General features: G+C 39.6%; 1 protein-coding gene across 3 annotated transcripts in view; it reads right to left on the minus strand.

Moving 5' to 3' along the window:
- usp13 (ubiquitin specific peptidase 13) overlaps positions 1 to 17,535 on the minus strand; it is a 43,405-nt gene extending 25,870 nt beyond the window's left edge. For 2 of the 3 annotated variants that reach the window (NM_001376926.1, NM_001376925.1), the window contains exons 1-3: positions 17,002 to 17,535; positions 3,943 to 4,068; positions 840 to 900 (exon numbers count right to left, since the gene is read on the minus strand). In NM_001376926.1, the coding sequence (NP_001363855.1) occupies positions 840 to 900; positions 3,943 to 4,068; positions 17,002 to 17,112 (298 nt within the window). In that variant the 5' untranslated portion in view covers positions 17,113 to 17,535. The remainder of the gene's footprint in view (positions 1 to 839; positions 901 to 3,942; positions 4,069 to 17,001) is intronic. The other variant, XM_002931576.5, reaches the window with a different exon arrangement.
- Between the last annotated feature and the right edge of the window lie 5,234 nt (positions 17,536 to 22,769).

Below are 22,769 nucleotides of genomic sequence, written 5' to 3' on the forward strand. Positions count from 1 at the left end.
CTTGCCCAATACTACCAACATGAAATAGCTAAAAGTTCATGTACTAAGCAAACATGCTGCTTACCCATACATCTAAAATCAGTGCTTTACTAATATCTATAAAATCTCATTTCATCAATTCATTTAAAATCTAGGACTTCAAACAAAGTTGTTTCTACCTTACTGATAAATAAAAACCAAACACTGTTTAGACTGCACTGAATTGATGTGCCACATAATAAAATGGAACCCTCACTGATTGAAGTGAATTTGGTTGGAGGGAAACTAAATCAGATTAGTAAAATTCAGATTGTTAAAATTAATTTGGAGAATCATCTGAGCCCACAGATGAGTTAGGTTCAGAAGGAAATGGTTTCTGATGGAACAGAACAGCTGACCGACTTATAGGTGACAGTGCACTGGAAAAATAACAGAGGAGGTAGAAGAAAGGAGTGGTGCCTGACTGGACATGCCTGTTTCAGAATTAGATCAGTTACCAGCTGAAGAGTGAATCAAGCAGCTATAATTAGCTCTTAGTTAGGGAATGCTAATAGGGGCGCCAGATAAGAAAGGTTCCTCTTGTTTCTTTGCTGAGATTTTCCACTTTTTGACAAGGTTTGCCTTAACTAGGATTGTTGTGCCTGATAAATGTATATAGAAAACTATTTTAAGAAATAAGAATGGGAACATTATATAGAACGGAATAACACAGATAAGTATTACAGATAGTATAATCATATTAAAAAGTGCTTTGCAATTTTAAAACAAATTAAACCTGTGCTTATTTAGTATACTCCAGCTTTCAACAATTGTTATACATGTTTGTAATGAAGATAAATATAAAAAGCAGTTTACTTTACCTAAAAATAGTCTCCCATTTATTCTTTTTGGAAAGGCCCCGCCTGATGCGCCAGTTGCTTTCTAAAATGAAATAAATGAATTCTAGAAATGTTGCAATAAGCAGCCGCAAAATAGAATTAAGTTACTGATAAAAACATACATCAAAAGTTCTTTTACCTCTAATCAGTATGTTACAGGTACAAATTATCTATAATATCGTTGGGTCTGCCCTGCTGGAATTTTGAATTTTCTGATTGGCTCTTCAACTCTGTGCAGTTTCACAGTGAGGGAGCAGTGCACAAACTGAACATTTTCTTTATGCCTAATCAGGTCAGGAATTTCCAGACCAATATCCATGTCCACCCCAGACCACTGTCACCAGAGGGAACAGGTCTGGTAAAGTTCTAAAAACCTAGGCAACTTGTTTGGTCAGTTTCGTTTATGGTCTTGAAGGCAAGGCCATAGCCCAACCTGGTCCAACAAGTTGCCTAGGTTTTTAGAACTTCACCAGACCTGTGCCCTTTGGTCACATATTATAGAGTAGAATAGCTGGAGATGTTACTGTGGGGAAAAGCCTGGTGATTTCGCCCTGACACCGCATTCACAGGTTTCGTGGGTTGACCACTAGTATAAAGTATACACCTTCCTTGACTTAGATAGGCTCAATGGAAGTTCTGACACAAAGTACAAAAAAATCAAAAACAAGCTAATGTTGAACTTTTGTGCCTAGTGTTCACCATCATCATGATTTATATACCACCTTTAGACAGTAAATTTGTAACTAAGTTTACATTAATACCAAATATAATGTTCCAAATTCTGTTCCCTATGTAAATACTAGATGAAAGGTACATGAAAAAAATGCATAAATTGCATTAGTGATTATTCCTCCCTGGCTCCATGTTCCAGTTTCATGAATTCACAGAATTTCGTTCAGCAGTAGCCTGAATGCAGTCAGTTTGTAGGCTCTTTTCCAGGTCTGTAAAGATGATTCCTGTCATAGGTTACGGACAAATGTAGAAGCCAAACCATGAATGATATTTGTGTTTGACATATATTTCTCTCTCTCTCTCTTGCATAGATGTATCATGAATGTAACCTCCTGCCAGTTCAACAAACTGAAACCTTTTCCACGGTACAGATGCTCTGTCTGAGCCAGAGCCGATAAGCTTAGGCTAGATTAGAACTTGTTTTTTATCATATGAAACTGTGACAGGTGTCTGTTAGACAGGCCAGGAATCTGCCAGTGAATGGAAAGTTCATCTAGGATTGCCTTCATCATGAATATCTACTAGATTTCCGGTCTTTTGGTACCGCCTAGTAAACAGAAGTTGGTCAACTTTGTCCATTAAAGCTTATATAATTTTGTATTAGGGGGGATACTCCAAGGAGATGTGTCTGCAATGATTTCTGCAGAACTAGTTCAAATTTAAAAAACTCAATCAACAGACATCAAATTTATTAGCATCAGCATTACTTCTTCAAATAAATTACTGATTTGAAGCAACAGTCTATTTTTCATTCTAAAGTACAGTGCACACAAGAACACACACACACTAGGGTCAATTTCATAAAACAATTGGTCTATGGAAAATCCATAGGAAACTGAAAAAAACCAGGGAATTGAAAAAATACATATTTCTAACACGTCCAAGGGAGCCCTGAACCTTAAAATGCACCATTGTCTATCAAATGGTAATTAAAGGCTGCTTTATATTGTGTAGGAATGTATTACTTCAGGGTTCCACACCAATAAATTTGCCATTAACTTAAAAAAAACACCAGCAGCTCCTAGCATATTGTAATGAGGTTCCAGGTTATCAGATCTGATCAACTTCGTCATCAACTATGTATAGGCAAGAGGCCAACTAAGGATAAAGAAGGTCATACAAACAGCCAGCGCCGCGGTGAGAAATATCTATTAAATTTTATTGGATACCCATTATATGGTCATAGACCTTCCTAGTCATTTCTAATAACTTTATATTTTATTCAACAGGGGTTGAATCAGCCAAAAAAAAATTTGGCAAAATTTGCAAAAATGAATTTTAGGGTTCAGCCTAACTCTTGGAATTCAGCCAAAAGCTGAATTTGGTTGAATCCCAAACTGAATAAAGGTTGGTGCAGCTCTGCTAAACAATAATTCATACTTGGAATATATAAACAAGCTCCTGTAAACTCTGCAGGCATATGGCTATTTGCAGCATATCTGTAATTATATAAAATAAATAAATAGAGCAATAATGCCTTATATTACTATGCTTTGCATGAACAACATGCTGCGCCTCATAATTTATAACAAGGCTGTAAAATGTTGGAAATAAGCAAAATGATGGAGATCCTAAAATACATTTGCATAACATAATTTTCTACTTTGAGACCTATGTGTTCTACATAGTATCTTATTCTAAGGATGTAACCACAAGCCCCACAGTACAGCACATTGTTTTCTATTTGGGAAATCTGTTTTACAGCTCAGTTAAAAAAAATACCTTACATAAAATTAGGATAAGCTACTGGCTGCTGGATAATAATCTGTATAACTAGCATGTTGATATCATATTGTTTTAATGTGAAATAATATGAATAGTAAATGTTACCAAGAAATTTTATGACCATAGCAGCGGTTTACAGGCCTTTTCTGTTAAATTTCCCTTTCGTTTTCAAGGTAGAATCGGCCAGATAGAGCAACAGTTTCAGTCAAAGTTCCAAAAATATTTGGGATACAAAAATTGTTCACCCCAAATTTTACCTCTAATTAACCCTCAAGCTGGGCTTTCAGGAAATTCTAAAAGAGTTCCATACACCTGGAAGTTCTATAACCTGTATGAAAGCACTCAGCTTTCAGCTTTGTTTCTTTGCATGATCATGAAACTCCTTGGTAACTTATCCTCATATTTTAAAATAGGGAGCACAGTATTCACTGTGTGATGCTCAGGGGGAGGTTGTCACATCAAGTATAGATCACTGGAGACCTAAAACATTACTACTAATCGATCATGCACATTAGTATGACAAAAGTACTTACTGTATTTCATTGCGTTATTGAAGTTCTTGGCCTTTTTATAATACAGAATACATCAGCATTGGTTGTAAGTGCTTAATGTTTGCATATCACCTTACCAGTCTGATGTGGCGCTTTAAGTGCATGTAGACTGACTGCCCTGTTTTCCTATAATGCCGCTCTACATGTTCTCTGCCAAATCCAAGGAATGTGCTCATGCACACATACAGACCTCCATCAGACTCCTAAAAAGAAAATACGTTTTGAAAAATCAGCAGGGTATCTAGGAATGTTGAGGAAGCACATTGCAGAGATCACAGAAGCTTAACTAAGTGAAAACAATGAAAACAGGAGTCCACCATCCCAAGATTGCCCCTAAAGCTTGAAGTTTTCTTGGCTTTATGATGCTTTACTACTGTACAGGCAAACACCTACATAGGCAGACAGTTTTGTAATACCATTCTGTATAAGCTATATGAAAATTGCAAGAGCAAAACACTTGAGAATTGTCCCTTGTGCCACACTGAAGGGTAACATTGTGGCTTGCCAAGACTGTATAGGCAGCAGAACCTATTCACACACTAAAATTTTGGCAAGTCATTTATGGAAAAGAATGTATTACAGATAATTAACCTAAACTAGGGTAAGAGTATTATACCAAAGAGGTGTCAGAACCAGGTATAATGTCTGATAGTGTTTTAAAATGATGGAACTTACAAAAAGGTGGCCATACACACACCAGTAAAACTTCAAATATATTTCATGTGACTTTCAGTATGCGCACACTGGCTGCACAATACTGAATAGGTACTGTGGAAATTTGTTGGTTTGAAAATGTCATCTGCCATTGTTACATGAGAAAGTGAAAAGAAACCGCATCTCCTAATTACTTCCTCCAGCTGCAATCATTTAGGCTATCAGCTACAACAAGTTCAACAATAGAAAGGTGGCCATGCTATATATTGCCCCTAATATATTTTCAATCACTCCTGCCCCAGGCCGTTAAATGGATATGGTACAGGACTGGCCCATGTATAGTCTTCTTAATAAAATTAACGTGACAGCACAAAAAACACATTTTGCACCTACTCTTTCATTTGTAGTCTTGGTTGCAAGGTCATTGAGTATCAAGGATTAATCATATTGGTAGTGCTTCTGCCATGCATGTATTCATGTATGTTATGCATATGTATTTACAGTAAAATTCCTGTCAATTCATATCTTATTTTGTTTACAAGTCCAGAGTTTTGCATAATCATCATAATCCTTGATTAGCTGCTAAGGCATAAATTGTACCATGTAAATGATTTCCTTGTATTTTACCACTATTATTTTTTACTACCATGCTTTATAAAAAAAAAGAAAAATTATTAGTGAAAAATTCTATGTAAATCCATGCTTTGTGCCTTATTTAAAAAGAAGTGGCATATGATATATTAATGGTAAAGGCTATCAGTCAAGCTGCCTGTTAGTAAACAATAGCCAAAAGAGTCTAAATTATAGTTATTACTTTCCCTTTAACAACTGAGCACTTAAGAGTGTGATTGTACTTGAATATTCCATAGAATGACCTATAAAAGCAATAGAAATAATACACATTGCTTTGGTAAACAGTGCAATTACTAGTACCAAGGGCATTCAGATACCAAGGATATTTTCCTTCATATGTTTTCAGCACTTGCTGACAGTTACATTGTGAAATGGATCTCTCATGCCCTGCTAATGTCACAGGCAGGCCAGGATTTGTGGGCAGAGGCAACAAAGGGCTGGGCTAGGGTGGCAAAAATCTAATGGTGGCATGCCGCCTGCTTTCTGCATCTGACAGTTATGTGAATCTCCAGCCCAGCGATTGGTGGGGAGAGGTGTGTGCAAGCGAGTAGGGGTGTTTGCGAGTGGAAGGGGTATGGGAAAAGTGGGTGGGAGTTGCGAGGGGCCTAGGGATGCCCGATCTGAAAATCCAGCCCTAATCACAGCTTCCAGCTGCGAGCAGCGTAAAAGCACATGGGATTGGTATACTGGCACACCTAAACAAAAAAACATTTCAGGAAAACTTTATTGTGACATTTTAAAAGGTCCTACACATCTTTTTGTCAGTAGATATTTAGGTATTTTGGTATTTAGGGGTATCCATTTCCTGAGATAATTTTTCTCTCTCATGTTATATTTAAGGTAATGACTCATAAAGCAAGATGTCTTTCCATCCCACTAGTAACAGTGTACAGTATGTAGTAAACCAAGCAATTATAATGAAATGACATAATGGAATAGCTGCTGCATCTTATTGCCACTTTGTTTATAGCATCTTGCAAAAAGCTAAAGCAATTAACAGTCCATAGATGGTTTAGAAATGAAATTTTATGCGCATTCACCAGTTGCTGTTAAACTACAACATTCTACTCAAAATACAGCACAGTTTCCCAAGGCAATAGAAAATTAAACATCCTGCAAAGAGCAGTCAAAAAAAAAAGCAAGAGCCGCCTCGACTCCCTGCCAAAATGTCTCCTGAAATGCAATGAAATGCAGTTCGTTTTCTTTCATACTTTTGTTTTCCATCCTGCTTCAGAGCAAACTGCTGTTTCTATATTTAAAAGTTTCAAACAAACATATATTTTTGGCTCATAAGAAATCCTTTTTACAACTCTATCACTTGCATCTAAAAAAAAAAAAATTGTGTATTTTTCTACCAAAGGTTTCCACTTGAAAATGCCTGTTTTAACAGAGGTTTATGATACTGGGAATGTCTTAACACCCTCATCCTGCAGTGGAACCAAGAAAGACTTTTTCATATAAAAGTATATATTACAAGTATGTGAAACGTTATCTGGAAACCCATTATCCAGAAAGATCCAAATCAGGGGAAAGCAATCCCCTGCAGAATTCTTTATAATAAAATAGTTTTAATTTTTAAAAATGACTTCCTTTTATATATATTGTACCATATACAGAATTCTGCATTTTGGGAGAGCCTGTAATTAGAATTATAGGGAAGATATATCAAAGTACAAACAGAGAATATATTTGTCCCTTGGACTGATTCAGCAGCTTATCGACCTGTGTAGGGGCAGGAACAAGGGGCATACCCGAAATGCCAGATATCGATCGGGCAGGTTTAAAGAATAAGTCGGATCAGGGACCGCATCTGCTCTTGATGCGGTCCCTGAACCGATTGCCCCATTGCCGCCATTATAATTTGATCGTTTGGCCCCAGGGCCAAATGATCGAATTAGCCTACATTTTCTCCAATATCGCCAAGCAAGTGGATATTCACATGTATGGGCACCTTAATGCTATTTCTTTGTTAGTGTGTAAGGAAGCACAGACTAAGGGGCTGATTTACTTACCCACGAACGGGTCGAATGGAGTCCGATTGCGTTTTTTTCGTAATGATCGGTATTTTGCGATTTTTTCGTATGTTTTGCGATTTTTTCTGATTCTTTACGAATTTTTCGTTACCAATACGATTTTTGCGTAAAAACGCGAGTTTTTCGTATCCATTACGAAAGTTGCGTAAAAAGTTGCGCATTTTTCGTAGCGTTAAAACTTACGCGAAAAGTTGCGCATTTTTCGTAGCGTTAAAACTTAACGCTACGAAAAATGCGCAACTTTTCGCGTAAGTTTTAACGCTACGAAAAATGCGCAACTTTTTACGCAACTTTCGTAATGGATACGAAAAACTCGCGTTTTTACGCAAAAATCATATTGGTAACGAAAAATTCGTAAAGAATCAGAAAAAATCGCAAAACATACGAAAAAGTCGCAAAATGTTCGTTTTCAAGTCGGAACTTTTCCAATTCGGGTCGGATTCGTGGGTTAGTAAATCAGCCCCCTAATGTGATAAATATTATTACAGTACACTTGCTTTTCACAAGTGAATCTTAACTGCAATAATGATTCATATGTATGAATGTTGGTTCATCCATATATGGTTTTTCAGGTTCTGGGCTACTGAATGCCAAACTAGCACTTCATTGTTTAACTTGGAACATATTTTTTTTTCCTTCTATTTACTGTCCCACATAGGGTATTCTTACACCTAGGGGCTGATTTACTAAGACACGATTTCAAATCCGAATTGGAAAAATTCCGATTGGAAACGAACATTTTGCGACTTTTTCGTATTTTTTGCGATTTTTTTCGGCGTCTTTACGATTTTTGCGAAAAAACGCGAGTTTTTCGTAGCCATTACGAAAATTGCGCAAAGTCGCGATTTTTTCGTAGCGTTAACACTTGCGCGCAAAGTCGCGCCTTTTCCGTAGCGTTAAAACTTAAAAGGCGCGACATTTCGCGCAAGTTTTAACGCTACAAAAAAAATCGCGACTTTGCGCAACTTTCGTAATGGCTACGAAAAACTCGCGTTTTTTCGCAAAAATCGTAAAGACGCCGAAAAAATCGCAAAATACCGATCATTACGAAAAAAACGCAATCGGACGCATTCGGCCCGTTCGTGGGTTAGTAAATGTGCCCCCTAGACAGTATAGGCTAAAAAGAGTGACAGCAGGCAGCAGCTGCTCAATTACTACCTCACTGCTGTAGAAAAAGAAAAAAAGTGGGTTTCCATTGTTCATCAGGTATCCGAAAAACATGAACCCAAGTATTGTACAATATTACAGCAGCCCAGTTATGGTAAATTAATCAAGTAATGTATAGTTCAGTCTTCTTAAACCATGGTAATTAGCCAAGGGTTGGGGACTTCTGTTATTCAACAGTTTTAAGGAAAAGAGTCTTTAAAAAGGTTACCCATCTAAACCCTCCACATTTATTTGGCATTAGCATGGAGGAAATAGGCTCAATGTGCCCATTACATACTTACGTTATACATATATTTTATACACATACATATATGTTTATAGTTATCCCTTATCTGGTAACCCATTATCCAAACAGTACAGTATTTGTATTTGTGTATTTTCCTTCAGTGCCCTGGAATTAAAGTTCCATAAAGTTCCATAAAGACCACAACACCATGGTTAAAAAGGATGCCAAATGGGAGTTCCTCTTCTATCTTCACCCACAGAGACAAAAACATTAATGTTTGCCAGGAGTAAAATACAGCTCCTTCAGAATTTAAAGATGCCAGCAAAAGCTAATTTAATAGCAGCCTGTCCCTGGCTGAGGGTTGAAATACTTAAATGTGTATTAACACTAACCCGGATGATTTTAACTAACCTGCCTCTCATTAGGCAGCTTCTGTTTGGCCTTACACCACCTGCAATATATGAATTCTTATTTGCAAACTTAAGCCACAAGCCACAAGCCACAAGCAAGCAACAGACACTAAGGGGCTGATTTACTAAGACACGAATTCCGACCGAATTGGAAGAATTCCGATTGGAAAACGAACATTTTGCGACTTTTTCGTATTTTTTGCGATTTTTTCGGCGCCTTTACGACTTTTCGGAAATTATCGCGACTTTTTCGTTACCAATACGATTTGCGCGAAAAAACGCGAGTTTTTCGTAGCCATTCCAAAAGTTGCGATTTTTTCGTCGCGTTAAAACTTGCGCGAAAAGTTGCGCTTTTTTCGTAGCGTTAAAACTTAAAAGGCGCGACGTTTCGCGCAAGTTTTAACACTACGAAAAAATCGCAACTTTTTGCGCAAGTTTTAACGCTACGAAAAAATCGCATCTTTCGGAATGGCTACGAAAAACTCGCGTTTTTTCGCAAAAATCGTATTGGTAACGAAAAAGTTGCGATAATTTTCCGAAAAAATCGCAAAATACCGATCATTACGAAAAAAACGCAATCGGACGCATTCGGCCCGTTCGTGGGTTAGTAAATGTGCCCCTAAGCGATGACACAATGGTTTGCTAATCAGCATCCTCTGTATTGTCAAGGTGCTTACCTTTATCCAGCACAGATCTTAGAGCTATAACAGCAAGCTATACCATGCAGTCCTTTGCAAGATATTTATAGTTAAATAAAGAAATAGTTTTTTTGAACCTGGTGCAAACTTTGCACTTGTTTTTACATAACCCACTCCCAAACACATAGATGCCAGAGAGGAACTGGAGGTTTTCCCAAGCCTTGCATCTCCAATGTTTTGTGACTGCCAACACTTCTGATGTAGGTCTCTTTTGTTCTGCACCTGTTATTTAGAAAACAGCTGCTTCTGAAAACCATGCTAAACCTCCTCTTGACCAAGCCCTGAAACACTTATCTGAAATAGACCTCCATGCATGATGGCTAGCTGTACTGCGTACTGCATATTATATATCCACACTATTTATCTGTTATGGTTTCTAAGCATTTTATAGCTTTAGGTAACCTGTATTTGCACATACTTCATATCTGACGACAGGAGCTGTACCTACAAATATTGCAGCACTTCTTATCTGAGTAATGGCTTAGTGCTTTAGCCTGGCACCTTTAAGGTAGGGTAGTGTAAGTAACAGGTACAGCAAGTGGGTAGGCCTCCCACTCTCTGCTGCATGATGCACTATAAACGACTTAGCAGCAGCAATTGCAGGAAATGGACCTTGTGAGGCAGTAATTGTCAGCAGTTTGCCATGTTTCTTGAGTGAAAGGCATTAAAATGCTATTCTTATTTCTTGCTGCTATCACAACAAGTATGGTTCCTGTGACATGTGATCTAGGCATTTAGATATGTGAGCCCATCTAAAGGCTAAAATTAGCCTATCATGTGAGCACCATGCTTACTGTATAGCATATATGTGTTTGTTAGCATATTCACATAAATATTTATCATTATTATACATTTATGGTTATTAACTCGTTTCAGCACTTCCTGTTAAGCCAAAGTGCCACCTGCCACAAGTGTTAAATAGACCACCTATAACAAGCCTCTATACTGGTGCTGTTCTCAATGTGCAGCACTGATTGCCAATAGGTAATTAGAAGGTGCCCAGTACCCAAAACCCTTTCATTCACTGTGCCACTTTAAGTAATGCACCCAGTACATTTCACATTATATCACTTTTACATAGAGTGCAAGGTTAATAAAAAAAAAATAACTATTCAATCAGGTTCAGTAGTAGGTACTATAAACCAAAAACACAAAAGGTAAGTTGACAGCAAAATCTCATCCTCACACAGTGTATAGATATTGGTAGGGAATCGTTGGGCCATAAAAGTAATAATTGTCTGAAAAAATTATGTGTAATTTTAACTTAACCCTGCATTTCTTCTTGGCACATATTCCCAATAAACAGTTCTTCATTTTAGTTAAAATTGTTTAGGACAAGTCTGCAGCTGGGTATAACTACAGATCACTACATGAAATTAAGATACCTTACTATGCAGAACCAATTTGCATTAAAGTCAGCTGTTAATATTGCTACAATAGTTACCAATATTCCATAGACGCTCCTAAGAAATGAATCAACTAATAAAGCCATTCAGAGGCTGCAACTGGATTACTGTGCAGTTAGAAACACCAGAGAGAGGAACATTTAAGTTTAAAACTTCAATTTTAGAAAAACAAGAATCAAAAATAAAGAAAACAAAAAAAAAAACTCTTGATTCTGGTGTACTATCTGAAAACAACTGAAAGGGCAAAATTGTTTTGAAGGTGAACATCCTCTTAAAGGAAAAGTGACACTAAACATTTTTAAGTAAAAAAAGTATTCTACCCTGCCCCAATAATTGCCCTATCATGCAAACCATTTATTAATCTGAATGCTTTATTAGAAAATACCGGTTCTTGGCTTCCAGTCATTTGAAAAAAGGCGATATGGCGATGCAGGGGAAGCATCCAATATGCCACAATCGATTGATCGAGCCTAGCCTTCCTTCTGTATAGGAAGGAGTCAGGCTAGATCAATTGGGCAGGGTAGAATAGATTTTTTACTTAAAAATTATTAGTGTTACTTTTCCTTTAAAAAAAAATCTGCCATATGTTTGTCAATCTATCCAATACCATTTGGGTGATAAGGTGCACTTGTACACTTTACTATACCAAAAATGTGTATATATCTGCTGCAAAGATCAGTAGGACAAGTCTGGCATCCACCAGCTATCCCAGCCACTCAATTGCCCACTAGATATTGGCTCTGTGCAAGCATTATTGTAGATACCACTTCCTCCAGTATATGACAAAAAAATATATATAAAAAAGTTGCAGATCATAGGATCCATGATGTTGATATTTATAATGATTTGCCCTTTGTGTCTAGCATTTGGAAAACTTTTTTTGGGGGGGGGTGGGGTATTATGGAATTAAAAGTACAGGTATGGGAGTGCTTGGGACCTGGGTATCTCCACAGCCTAGGTCTGCTAAAAATATTTAAATAGTAAACAAACCTAATAGCATTGTTTTGCCACCAATATGGATTCAAGCAGCTTGGCTTGGCCAAGTACAAATTACTGTTTTATTATTACAGAAAAACAAGAAATCATTTTTAAAAATTAGAATTGTGGAACTCTCTGGGAGATGTCCTTCCCATAATTTGGAGCTTTTGCATAGTATGTGTGCACATGCAGGGTAACAACGCGGAAGGGAGGAGAACATGCGTGGTAACCACACTCCAGGGAACAAGCATCAGTGATGAGTGGGTGGTGAGGGGGATATGGGCCTGGACAGGTAGGCTGACAGAACCGGTACATACCCTTAATGTAAAAAAAGGACTCAAACATATCAAACATATCAAAATGGACGGGATGTAAAAAAAAAAAACAAATCAAACTTTAATTCCATTTAAGGGTCTAAATTTTAAGTTCTGATAGCTTCAAGCCCGGACTGGCAATCTGTAGATTCTGGCAAATGCTAAAGGGGCTGCTATAAGATGCCATAGACAGTCAATATTTATTGAGCTGCTGGGGGGGCTGTTTGTGCCTCTGTGTACTTAAAATACAAGAGCCTATTCTAAATCCCAGTCCTTACCTGAACAGTATTCTTAAACATAAGATACTCTTTTCAAACTCTAACCCTGTCAGGGATGCTATTGTGTTTGTGTTGTGAAAATATATTGTGTTTCTACAAATGCAAACCAAAGGATTTACCAGCTGAAGACGCACCCCAGCTGCCACTAATATGATCCCCCACTGTCATGTGATAGGAGCAAGATAACAAATGCTGTAAATTTAAAACTGCTTTAAAGGAACAGTTCAGTGTAAAAATGAAAATGGGCAAAAAAGATGTGGATATTTACACAAAATGCATACTTGAGGGTTTCTGCACCGATCCACTCTGTGTGCCTGCACCCATGCCGAATCCACAGGCTGAAAACTGCAAGCCAAGAATCAGCCCCCTGTGGCATTAGCCTAAGACAGTGCTGTCCAACTGGCGGCCCGCGACCCCCCTCTGTGTGGCCCCCCACCTGTTTGGCTGCTTTGATGGCTTACTCTTGTGTAAGCTTTAAATGGTATCAGTACTGTGATTAACTGCACCCCCTGCATGGTTGTCACCTCAGATTCAGGCTATAATCAGGCTGTATTGTTTAAATATGTAATTCCTTGTGTTGTTCACACCTTTTAATCTCTGCATTGTTCACCCCCTGCAGTGTTCACACCTCAGGCTCAGGCTGTAATCATCCATATTATTCCCCTGTTCACACCTCAGGAGCAGTAGAAACCCACAAATAATCCCTGCACACTACAAAAAGAACATATACTGAGGTGGTACTGCAATTAAAAAGTTTTTTAATATATAGTTATTGTGCAGACTGTAGGAGCAGTGCCAGCATTGTGTCACTGTAGGTTGCCTGTGTGTGCCATACACACAGGCATCATAGGGCAAGCAGAGTATGGCACACACAGGCATCATAGGGCAAGCAGAGTATGGCACACACAGGTAGGGAAGGCAGAGTATGGCACACACAGGCAGAGTATGGCACACACAGGCAGAGTATGGCACACACAGGCCAAGTATGGCACAAACCAGCCAAGTATGGCACACAGGCAGGGTAGGGAAGGCAGAGAATGGCACACACAGGCAGGGTAGGGAAGGCAGAGTATGGCACACACAGGCAGGGTAGGGAAGGCAGAGTATGGCACACACAGGCAGGGTAGGGCAGGCAGAGTATGGCAGGTTTTTGCTGTACTACAACCATTAATATGGGTATGGTCATGTGATAACATGGGTGTGGTTTCAAGTGGGTGCGGTTTCAAAAAGGGGAGTGGTCAAAACTGGCTTCCATTATCGGCCCTCCACCACGTAGGTCGGAAAAATTCCGACCCTCGGTACAACAGAAGTTGGACAGCACTGGCCTAAGAGAATGAACATCTTCCAGTAAGCCATGGTTCACTTTTGATACATGCTTCTGAAGCCAATCTGGTAACTTGATTTGAAAATCCCATACTTACCATCAAACACTGACATTCAAACTCATCATGAAGATTCTGTATCCTTTTTGAAACGTGACTCAAGTTGGCCTTTTGACCCAAATTTCAGTTTAGAATTATTTAATGTGTGTAATGGAGTACAATGCTTCATTGTCTGCTTCTAGAAAAGTATATTTTATAAAAATTGTAGTAGTCCTTTAAAAATATAAACTATTAACATTCACTATACAGGTATAGGACCGATTATTCAGAATGCTCGGGACCAAGGGTATTCTGGATAAGGGGTCTTTCTGTAATTTGGATCCCTTACGTCTACTAAAAAAACTATAAAACATTAATTAAACCCAATAGGACTGTTTTGCATCCAATAGGGGTTAATTATATCTTAGTTGGGATCAAATAGAAGGTCCTGTTTTATTATTACAGAGAAAAAGAAAATACGTTTTAAAAATCTGAATTATTTAATTAAAATGGAGTCTATGGAAGACAGGCTTTCCGTAATTTGGAGCTTTCTGGATAATGGGTTTCTGGATAACGAATTCCATACATGTACTATTCCTCATAAGTGTAACTAGCTAAACAACATACATATACTCCAGTGAAAAAAAAATCCAATTCCAAATTACCATATAAGTTGGTGGAAAAGAGTGTTATCACGCAGCACTCCGGCTTGGGGATATTCTTGTTTAATGTGCTCACAACTATTTGATCTTCATAATGCCCCATTAAATTAAATGGAACATAAGCACTATTACATCCAAAAGCTATACATCTGCCCTTCAGCAGAAAATCAGATTTAAAAGAAAAGAGGAGATAAAGAATGGCTGCAGGTTATCTATCAGTGTTTCCTGTAGCAAAATAGGTATATCAAACATTGTCACATGCTAGAGGAAAGAAATTGAATAATTACTCTAGCCAATGGTATTTTGCAATTTACAAATTCTTTAATAATGTACTGGAATGTTTAGAGAACCCCCGATATTTACCAGTATTATGGCTCAAAGGTTGTACAGACCGAGCTGTTTTACTGGGAGGATGAACTGCTGCCCGACACTTGAGACTTTAAGTGTGGGGATAAAAATAACTGTTCCAGCATATGTGATAAACGCCAGACAGCTGAGTCATTTTACATGAAGATTAAAGATTTTTAGATGGCAAAAAATGAAAAAGAAAAGCAAAATAACATGTGTGACCAAAACAAGCTTTATAACAAGTCTGTGAAATGTTGTGTGTGCTTTCTAAATAATCTCAACAGCCTACAAACATTTTGATCTACAAATTCCAGTAACAGACCACTATCCTGCTTGTTGTGAAAACTAGAACTTCAGTGCCTAACTAATGCATACTTTCTGGTTTTCATGCTTTGGAGAATAACCCCCATATGCAGGGGATGAGGCAGTAGTGCAGTGCACAATCCTGGGCGTGCATAAGTGCTGCTCCATGTAATGTAAGGTTACCAGATCAAATTAAAAGTCAGGAATACTGCAGATTTCATCCAAATAGTGTTTTCCTTCTATCTGAATAATTTGGTAACATTACTGTGAGAGGGAAAACAAATGCCCTGTAATACAAGCAGCATAAAACTGAACTGTTTGGGGTATATTGGCCATTTAAAGGTTTTGGTGCTTCTTAGGCAATTTCTGCCAGTCAGTTCTATGCCTGCTTTAGGGCAATAGCATATCTGTGTGATGACTATTATACTCTTGTAAAGTAGTTTAGCTAATTTAACACACATTTAATTGTATTAAGAGCGCGGACAAGGATAATACTTATTTACTTCTTGTAAAGTTGTTTAACAGTGACTTGTCACCCACACATAAGCACTAAAACGTGTCCCATTAAGTATAGACTGCATATTTTTACATAGGTCACTAAAGAAAGCAGTGACAGGAAAAACATCCCATGTGCCATTGGCGTAAGCCTGCTACTTTGGTTTGGTAGCATTTATTAACAGGCTATGTTGTGTTGTTACAATGATTCAAATGTGAAATGATTGAAAGCCAAGCTTTAATAAGTCCACAAATAAAATGCATTGTTAATTTTAATGGCACTTTGTAGGGGATACACATTGCAAGAAACAAAAACAAATATGTAACAAATAAGACCCTCCAAACAAGCAGGGCTAGGAAATAACTAATTCATTGATGTTCAGCCTTGAATCCTCTAGCTGCAAGGCCCAGAACCCCGAACAGCCTTTGGAATGTGGTGTAACCTAGGTTTTGTACTAGGATTAGCCAATTCCTGGACCGGTTCAAGATTCTCCCCAGTTCTAGCACTTTTTACAGGATTTGGATTCAGCCAAACTGAATATGAACCCCTAAAGTCATGTGACTTTGGACAATTAAAGGCAACAATGATATTTGTAATTGTTGCAAAACACAACATCATGGATGAAAAACACAAGCAACCCCTAAAATGTAAAGCAATGTCAAAGCTAACAATATACAATTATCCCAAAGCACAACAATTATGGATAACCAAATAACAACTCTTCCAAACTATAACTACCAAAGCTGCTGGCACTTCCAGTACAACATACTCTGGATCCCCACAAGCCATGGATGGTATGAACAGAAAAGCAGGAACTACAGAAGAACTACACTACCCAGTGGGCTGGCTCCCTTCCCCTAACTAGCCACATTATTAGCCAATGTAGTAGCTTTGGGTCCAGCTCTTCCTACACCACAGAGGCTGACAGAGGGCTAGAATCAGATGCAGTGTCACTGTGGGAAGGAAGAGCAGGTACCACACGGCCATGTATCGTACTGCAATTGTATCAGAACACGGGAAAGGAGCGAATAACCCGGCTGGATTTGTTGCAGGGAGGGGGAAGCCAATCGCAGCGGCTGCGCATCTCCCTTCACGTGTTGTTGATCTCAGCTAAAGCCAAACAAGATGCATGCTGTGGGGAGGGGGAAAGACAAACGAGCTTCACTCACAGGGGAGTCATAAGAGAAGGCGCACTCCGTCTTGTAGACCCTGTCCCCTGACTTGGGTACCCTGATGGTGGGCATGTAAGGGACCAGCAGCTCTCCCAGGTCTTCAGCCATCTTCCCATTCCTGCTGCTCCCTAACAGTGCTGGGACTGTGCGCCCGGCTGCGGCCCAGGCATGGGAGGGCAGGACAGATGATGCTATTTTAATCCAATAGCAAGTCAGCCCAGCGCTGGGTCCTGCCGCTGCTCGGAGGGGAGGGGAGGTAGTTCGCTATTTATAGCAGACCAACTTTTATTTCTTTCTGCTGCTGGGCTACTGTGCCTCACAGCCTGTCCGACATTACCCCGGCACAGCAAGAGATCCCCCGCGTCATATTTCCTATTATATAGCGCTCAACTCAGCAACGGTAAAGGACCTAGCGCAGTAATAGTCATCCATGAGGGAGAAAAGTTGAATATCAGCGATCTAGGCTTTCTATACTGCCAGTACTACCCTCATACACTGCCCATGTGATTTCCAATCTGCGCATTTGGCCTCCCGAGAATTGCGCCGCTAGGGGGCAGCCTGACACGCCCACCTCCTGTGTTAAGTGACAAGGCGCACCTTATGTTGCTTAAAGCGTTGGGTTCACATGGTTGTTTGGCCAGTTTCTTGGAACTTTGCAGTTGATTTTCTTAATAGTACTTGAGTCTAGTTATAAAACTTTAACCCGTCCCATTTCTTCCTAATATTAAACAGTTTCTGCATTCTGTCACAGGGTAGGGCGTGCAGCGGAACAAACGCTGCAGAAGTCATTGGCAAATGCGTCAAAGGCTCCAAACATCGTTGAACAGAACTTTGCTGTTGCTCCTCTGCATAAAAATACAACTACAGTACTTTGAAGAAAGTGCAAATGATGCAGAAAAATGAAACTGCCCTTAAAGGAGTTTATGATTTGTTTTTTTAATGTTTTTCCTGCAAATCTCAGATTGTGCTGGAAGTAGCATTTCAAGAGCCTTGAAGGGCCATAACATGGACAGCCCTAATTTATAATTAAATGTCTGAAATATTGTCTTCTGCTGCTGCCTGTGTCGCCACTAAATATAAAGGAAAGAATTAGCAACGGAAAGTCCATATGTTCTGGAAGATTACCCCAATATTGTTCCACTTGACAAACCATAAATTTTGGTTTAGCCATTTTTAACCATGATTTGTGGTTTAGCACAATGGATGGGATAATCACCCTTGAGAATCTGCAAGTGCTGTACAGTCAATTTTTTTCTTTATTTATGTGAACGGGATGTTGCCATACACCCAGAGGCCACTAACAATTTCTTTAAGGTGATACTGGCAGGAAAAAAATACTTTTTAAAATATTAAAAGGGGTCTTCATCTTTAAGTTAACTTTCAGTATGATGGAGAGAAATATTTGGAGACAGGAGGTCTTTTTTAATTAATCATAGATTTTTAGTTATTTAAATATTTCTTTAGCAGCTCTCCAGTTTGGAGTTTCAGCAGCTATCTGGTTGTTAGGGTCCAAATTAGCTTAGCAACCAGGGAGTGGTTTGAATGAGTGACTGCTATATGACCTAAATCAAAAATCAATTTATGAAAATTAACAATAACGATGAAACTGTAGCCTCACAGAACAATAGGTTTTTGGCTGATGGGGTCAGTGACCCCCATTTTGAAAGCTGCAATGAGATAGAAGACAACAGCAAATAATTCAAAAACTATAATAAATAAATAAAAATCAATTGAAAATTTGCTTAGAATTGGCTATTCTAGCACAACCCTCACGCCCTTACACTCCTAGAGTGTGCTGGTATGATAGCTACACCTGCACCAATCTAAAGCCTCATTCATGGGGGCCCTGTTCCCTGATTTAACCAAGGGCCTGTCACCTTTACCCAGTCAACCCCATTCCATAGGTAGAAGCCAAAGAGGAAGTGTCACTCTTTTCCCAGCACTAAATCAAAGTGAAGCAAGAAGTGATCATCCTACCTGCTAGCCTATAGCATACCTATGTACACTGGTCAAAAAAATAAAGGGAACACAAAAATAACATCCTAAATCTGAATGAAATATTCTTATTAAATACTTCGTTCTTTACATAGTTGAATGTGCTGACAACAAAATCACACAAAAATGATCAATGGAAATCAAATTTATCAACCCATGGAGGTCTGGATTTGGAATCACACTCAAAATTAAAGTGGAGAAAAACACTACAGGCTGATCCAACTTTGATGTAATGTCCTGAAAACAAGTCAAAATGAGGCTCAGTAGTGTGTGTGGCCTTAGTGGATGGAGAGAGACATGATGTCCCAGATGTGCTCAATTGGATTCAGGTCTGGGGAACAGCGGCCCAGTCCATAGCATCAATGCCTTTGTCTTGCAGGAACTGCTGACACACTCCAGCCACATGAGGTCTAGCATTGTCTTGCATTAGGAGGAACCCAGGGCCAACCGCACCAGCATATGGTCTCACAAGGGGTCTGAGGATCTCAGTACCTAATGGCAGTCATACTACCCCTGGTGAGCACATGGAGGGCTGTGTGGCCCCCCAAAGAAATGCCACGTCACACCATTACTGACCCACTGCCAAACCGGTCATGCTGGAGGATGTTGCAGGCAGCAGAACGTTCTCCACGGCATCTCCAGACTCTGTCACGTCTGTCATGTGCTCAGTGTGAACCTGCTTTCATCTGTGAAGAGCACAGGGTGCCAGTGGCAAATTTGCCAATCTTGGTGTTCTCTGGCAAATGCCAAACGTTCTCCACGATGTTGGGCTGTAAGCACACCCCCGCCTGTGGACATCGGGCCCTCATACCACCCTCATGGAGTCTGGAGTTTCTCACCGTTTGAGCAGACACATGCACATTTGTGGCCCCGCTGGAGGTCATTTTGCAGGGCTCTGGCAGTGCTCCTCCTGTTCCTCCTTGCACAAAGGCAGAGGTAGCGGTCCTGCTGCTGGGTTGTTGCCCTTCTATGGCCTCCTCCACGTCTCCTGATGTACTGGCCTGTCTCCTGGTAGCGCCTCCATGCTCTGGACACTACGCTGACAGACACAGCAAACCTTCTTGCCACAGCTCGCATTGATGTGCCATCCTGGATGAGCTGCAGTGAGGATGACTTCACAGAAGTGTGATTGACTTTAAGTTACATTGTGTTGTTTAAGTGTTCCCTTTATTTTTTGCGCAGTGTATATACTTAGATTCTTCCACCCAGCAACTAAGGGAACTGAACCTGTGTTAGGGTTATAGGTATTCCAAGCCATAGGGACTATTAACCCTATGGGTCCTTACAGATGTAAAGCCGAACATACAGCAGATTGTACCAGTGAACTCCGTAAATGTATCTCACTACATATAATGAACCTTGAGTGTCACTATCCACTGCATCTTACTGCATATATTGTGAATGTAATATCAGTACTTACTGCAGGGTGAAATGCAGCCCTTTTCCCCTATCATGCTGTACTTCAAAGGTGCATGTAAGCACCAAACACAGGTAGAACACAGCACATTGAGTTCCACCTGCATCTGGTGCTTACATGTGTTTGTGTGAGTACAGTGAGATAGGGAATAATGGGCTGCATTAGTTCCTGTGTTCCAAAGGATACACCACAGGAAAATGCAGGTGCAGATGGTTGTGAGTATGAGCCCTTAGGTTTAAAAAGCACTCCCACCTACATTTCTGCACAGTTTTCCTGGAAGTCAATGGGAACTGCGATAGGTAGTTGGGGGGATCATTTTTACAACAGAAGAGTCGTCTGACATTTGCTTTAGGTCATTCTGTGTTTTTGGTCCATCTTTAACCTCCCCAAACAAAAAAATCACTCTCTGTCTATGAACACAAGGTTCCTTTCCCCTCCCTTCCTCAACACAGAGACAGAATCAATAATCATGTGTTTGAATTGGGTGAGCTGGTGACTCCCAACTTATTCTTACATTTTGATGTGTGGGTATCAGGCTGTGAGAATCCCTACAAAAGGATAAAGAAAACAATCAAGATCAGAGTGGGAGTTTTTATTATAAAAATGATCACTGCTGTTCAATAAACTATATAATATTTCAGGGTGAGGCATAATTAGTATAACCTCTGGACTCACAAAGAGTCATCCTTCAGAACTTAAGAGAGGAAAAAACCATTGTTGAGAAAACCGCCCTTCCCTTGTGGCATTAAGAGGTTAATGCAGTAACTGGAGGATTTGTTCCCATATAAAATGCTCATCGGCATCCTTATATTCTTGTTTTGGAGCAATGCATCTTCTCAGGAGAATGAGTCTACCAACTTTACACAAAATGTTTTGTGCAGGTAGTAATCATTCCAGGTGACAAGTTAGGGGCCGATCAGCAACAGCGTGTAAGGCCCCAACATCTCTCATTCAACAAATGCTGGAACTGCACATCGATCAGGATTCTAGCAGCTCTTTTATATTCCTCTCTTGGTCATGTGCCTGCCTAGGGTTTGTGGCACAGGAATTCTCTGGGATTCATCTGCCTCATTTAATTGTCTTCTAAACTTGCAACTTCAAAAATGCTGGAAATTAGCCTCTCTTTGTGTTCAATGAGATTTACATAAATGCATAAGCATCAGTGTGGGCCATAGTATGAGGACACTGGGGGAGGACCAGCAATGTTTTAGGGGGTCCCTGCCCTGGCACCAATGCAAAATGTAACCCCTGGCTACCAATGTTTTAGGGAGCCCTGCTACCAATGTCTGTGTGTCCTTTGTACTGATTGGAGGGGTCACTGTGGGGGGGCCATTGGGGGGTGAGGAGGGGGAGCCCAGAAAATTTAGTTGTGAGGGTCGCCATGATTTATGATGGCGGCCCTGCAGATACCATATGACATTGACCCAAAGTAAGTCACACACAGACTACTTATATTTCCTGGCCAATTTTTTAAATTTAACCTCTTTTCAAAATCAGATTACTTTACCTTTACCTAAAAGTCCATATACTGGTATAGTTTCTATTCTTCCTTTATATTTTAAGGCAGGAACCAGCCAACTACAAATCTCTATGCAGGACTAGAGTGTCAGGCACAGAGATTTGCAAGCCAAGTGGGTATCTTTCCATGTTCCTGTTTAGAATAAATTGAAAAAATAACAGAATTAAAGGGAAAGTTTAATTTTTGTGTTATAAAACTATTCATTCTCAATATTTTCTTTATATTTACCGTGTAAGTCCACAGTGCATTGGGCAGCTCCCTCTGCTATTTCCTTTTTTGCTATTGGCCTTCTCACAAAAATCCGGGTCTTTAAAGTAGAAAGAAAGGTAAAAACTAAGTAAGCTTTATCAGAAAGGTCTATGTAAATACACCCATAAGCACTCACAGAAATGCTGCACTGACTTCTCTGTCAAAAGATTTTTTGTGTCTGTAATTCATGTGCCAGAGACACGCATCTCCCTGCTGTCTCCTCTCTCCTGATCCCCCCCCTGAGGAATGTGGATCTGAGCCAGTCAGCAGGAAGCTGACTCATAGGGGGAGATTTATTAAGACACAAATGCTCGGAGTGTTCATTCGAACGATCCAAGCATATTTTCAACAATTTTTTCGCGCTTGCACAACTATTTCGTATGGCCGCGCAGCTTTTTCGTACACCTGCGTGAAAAATTCGGACAGGTTCTGCCCCTGTTCACAAATGTTCGGTACGAAAATTTCGGGACTTTCGGATCACCAATGTGATATTATCGTATCCAATCCAAATTTTTCCCATTCGGGATTCGAACTCATGTTTTAATGAATCGGCCCCATAGTCTGACAAACTGAACATGTTAACTT

Source organism: Xenopus tropicalis, chromosome 5, assembly GCF_000004195.4.
Source record: "Xenopus tropicalis strain Nigerian chromosome 5, UCB_Xtro_10.0, whole genome shotgun sequence".
Classification (NCBI taxonomy): domain Eukaryota; kingdom Metazoa; phylum Chordata; class Amphibia; order Anura; family Pipidae; genus Xenopus; species Xenopus tropicalis.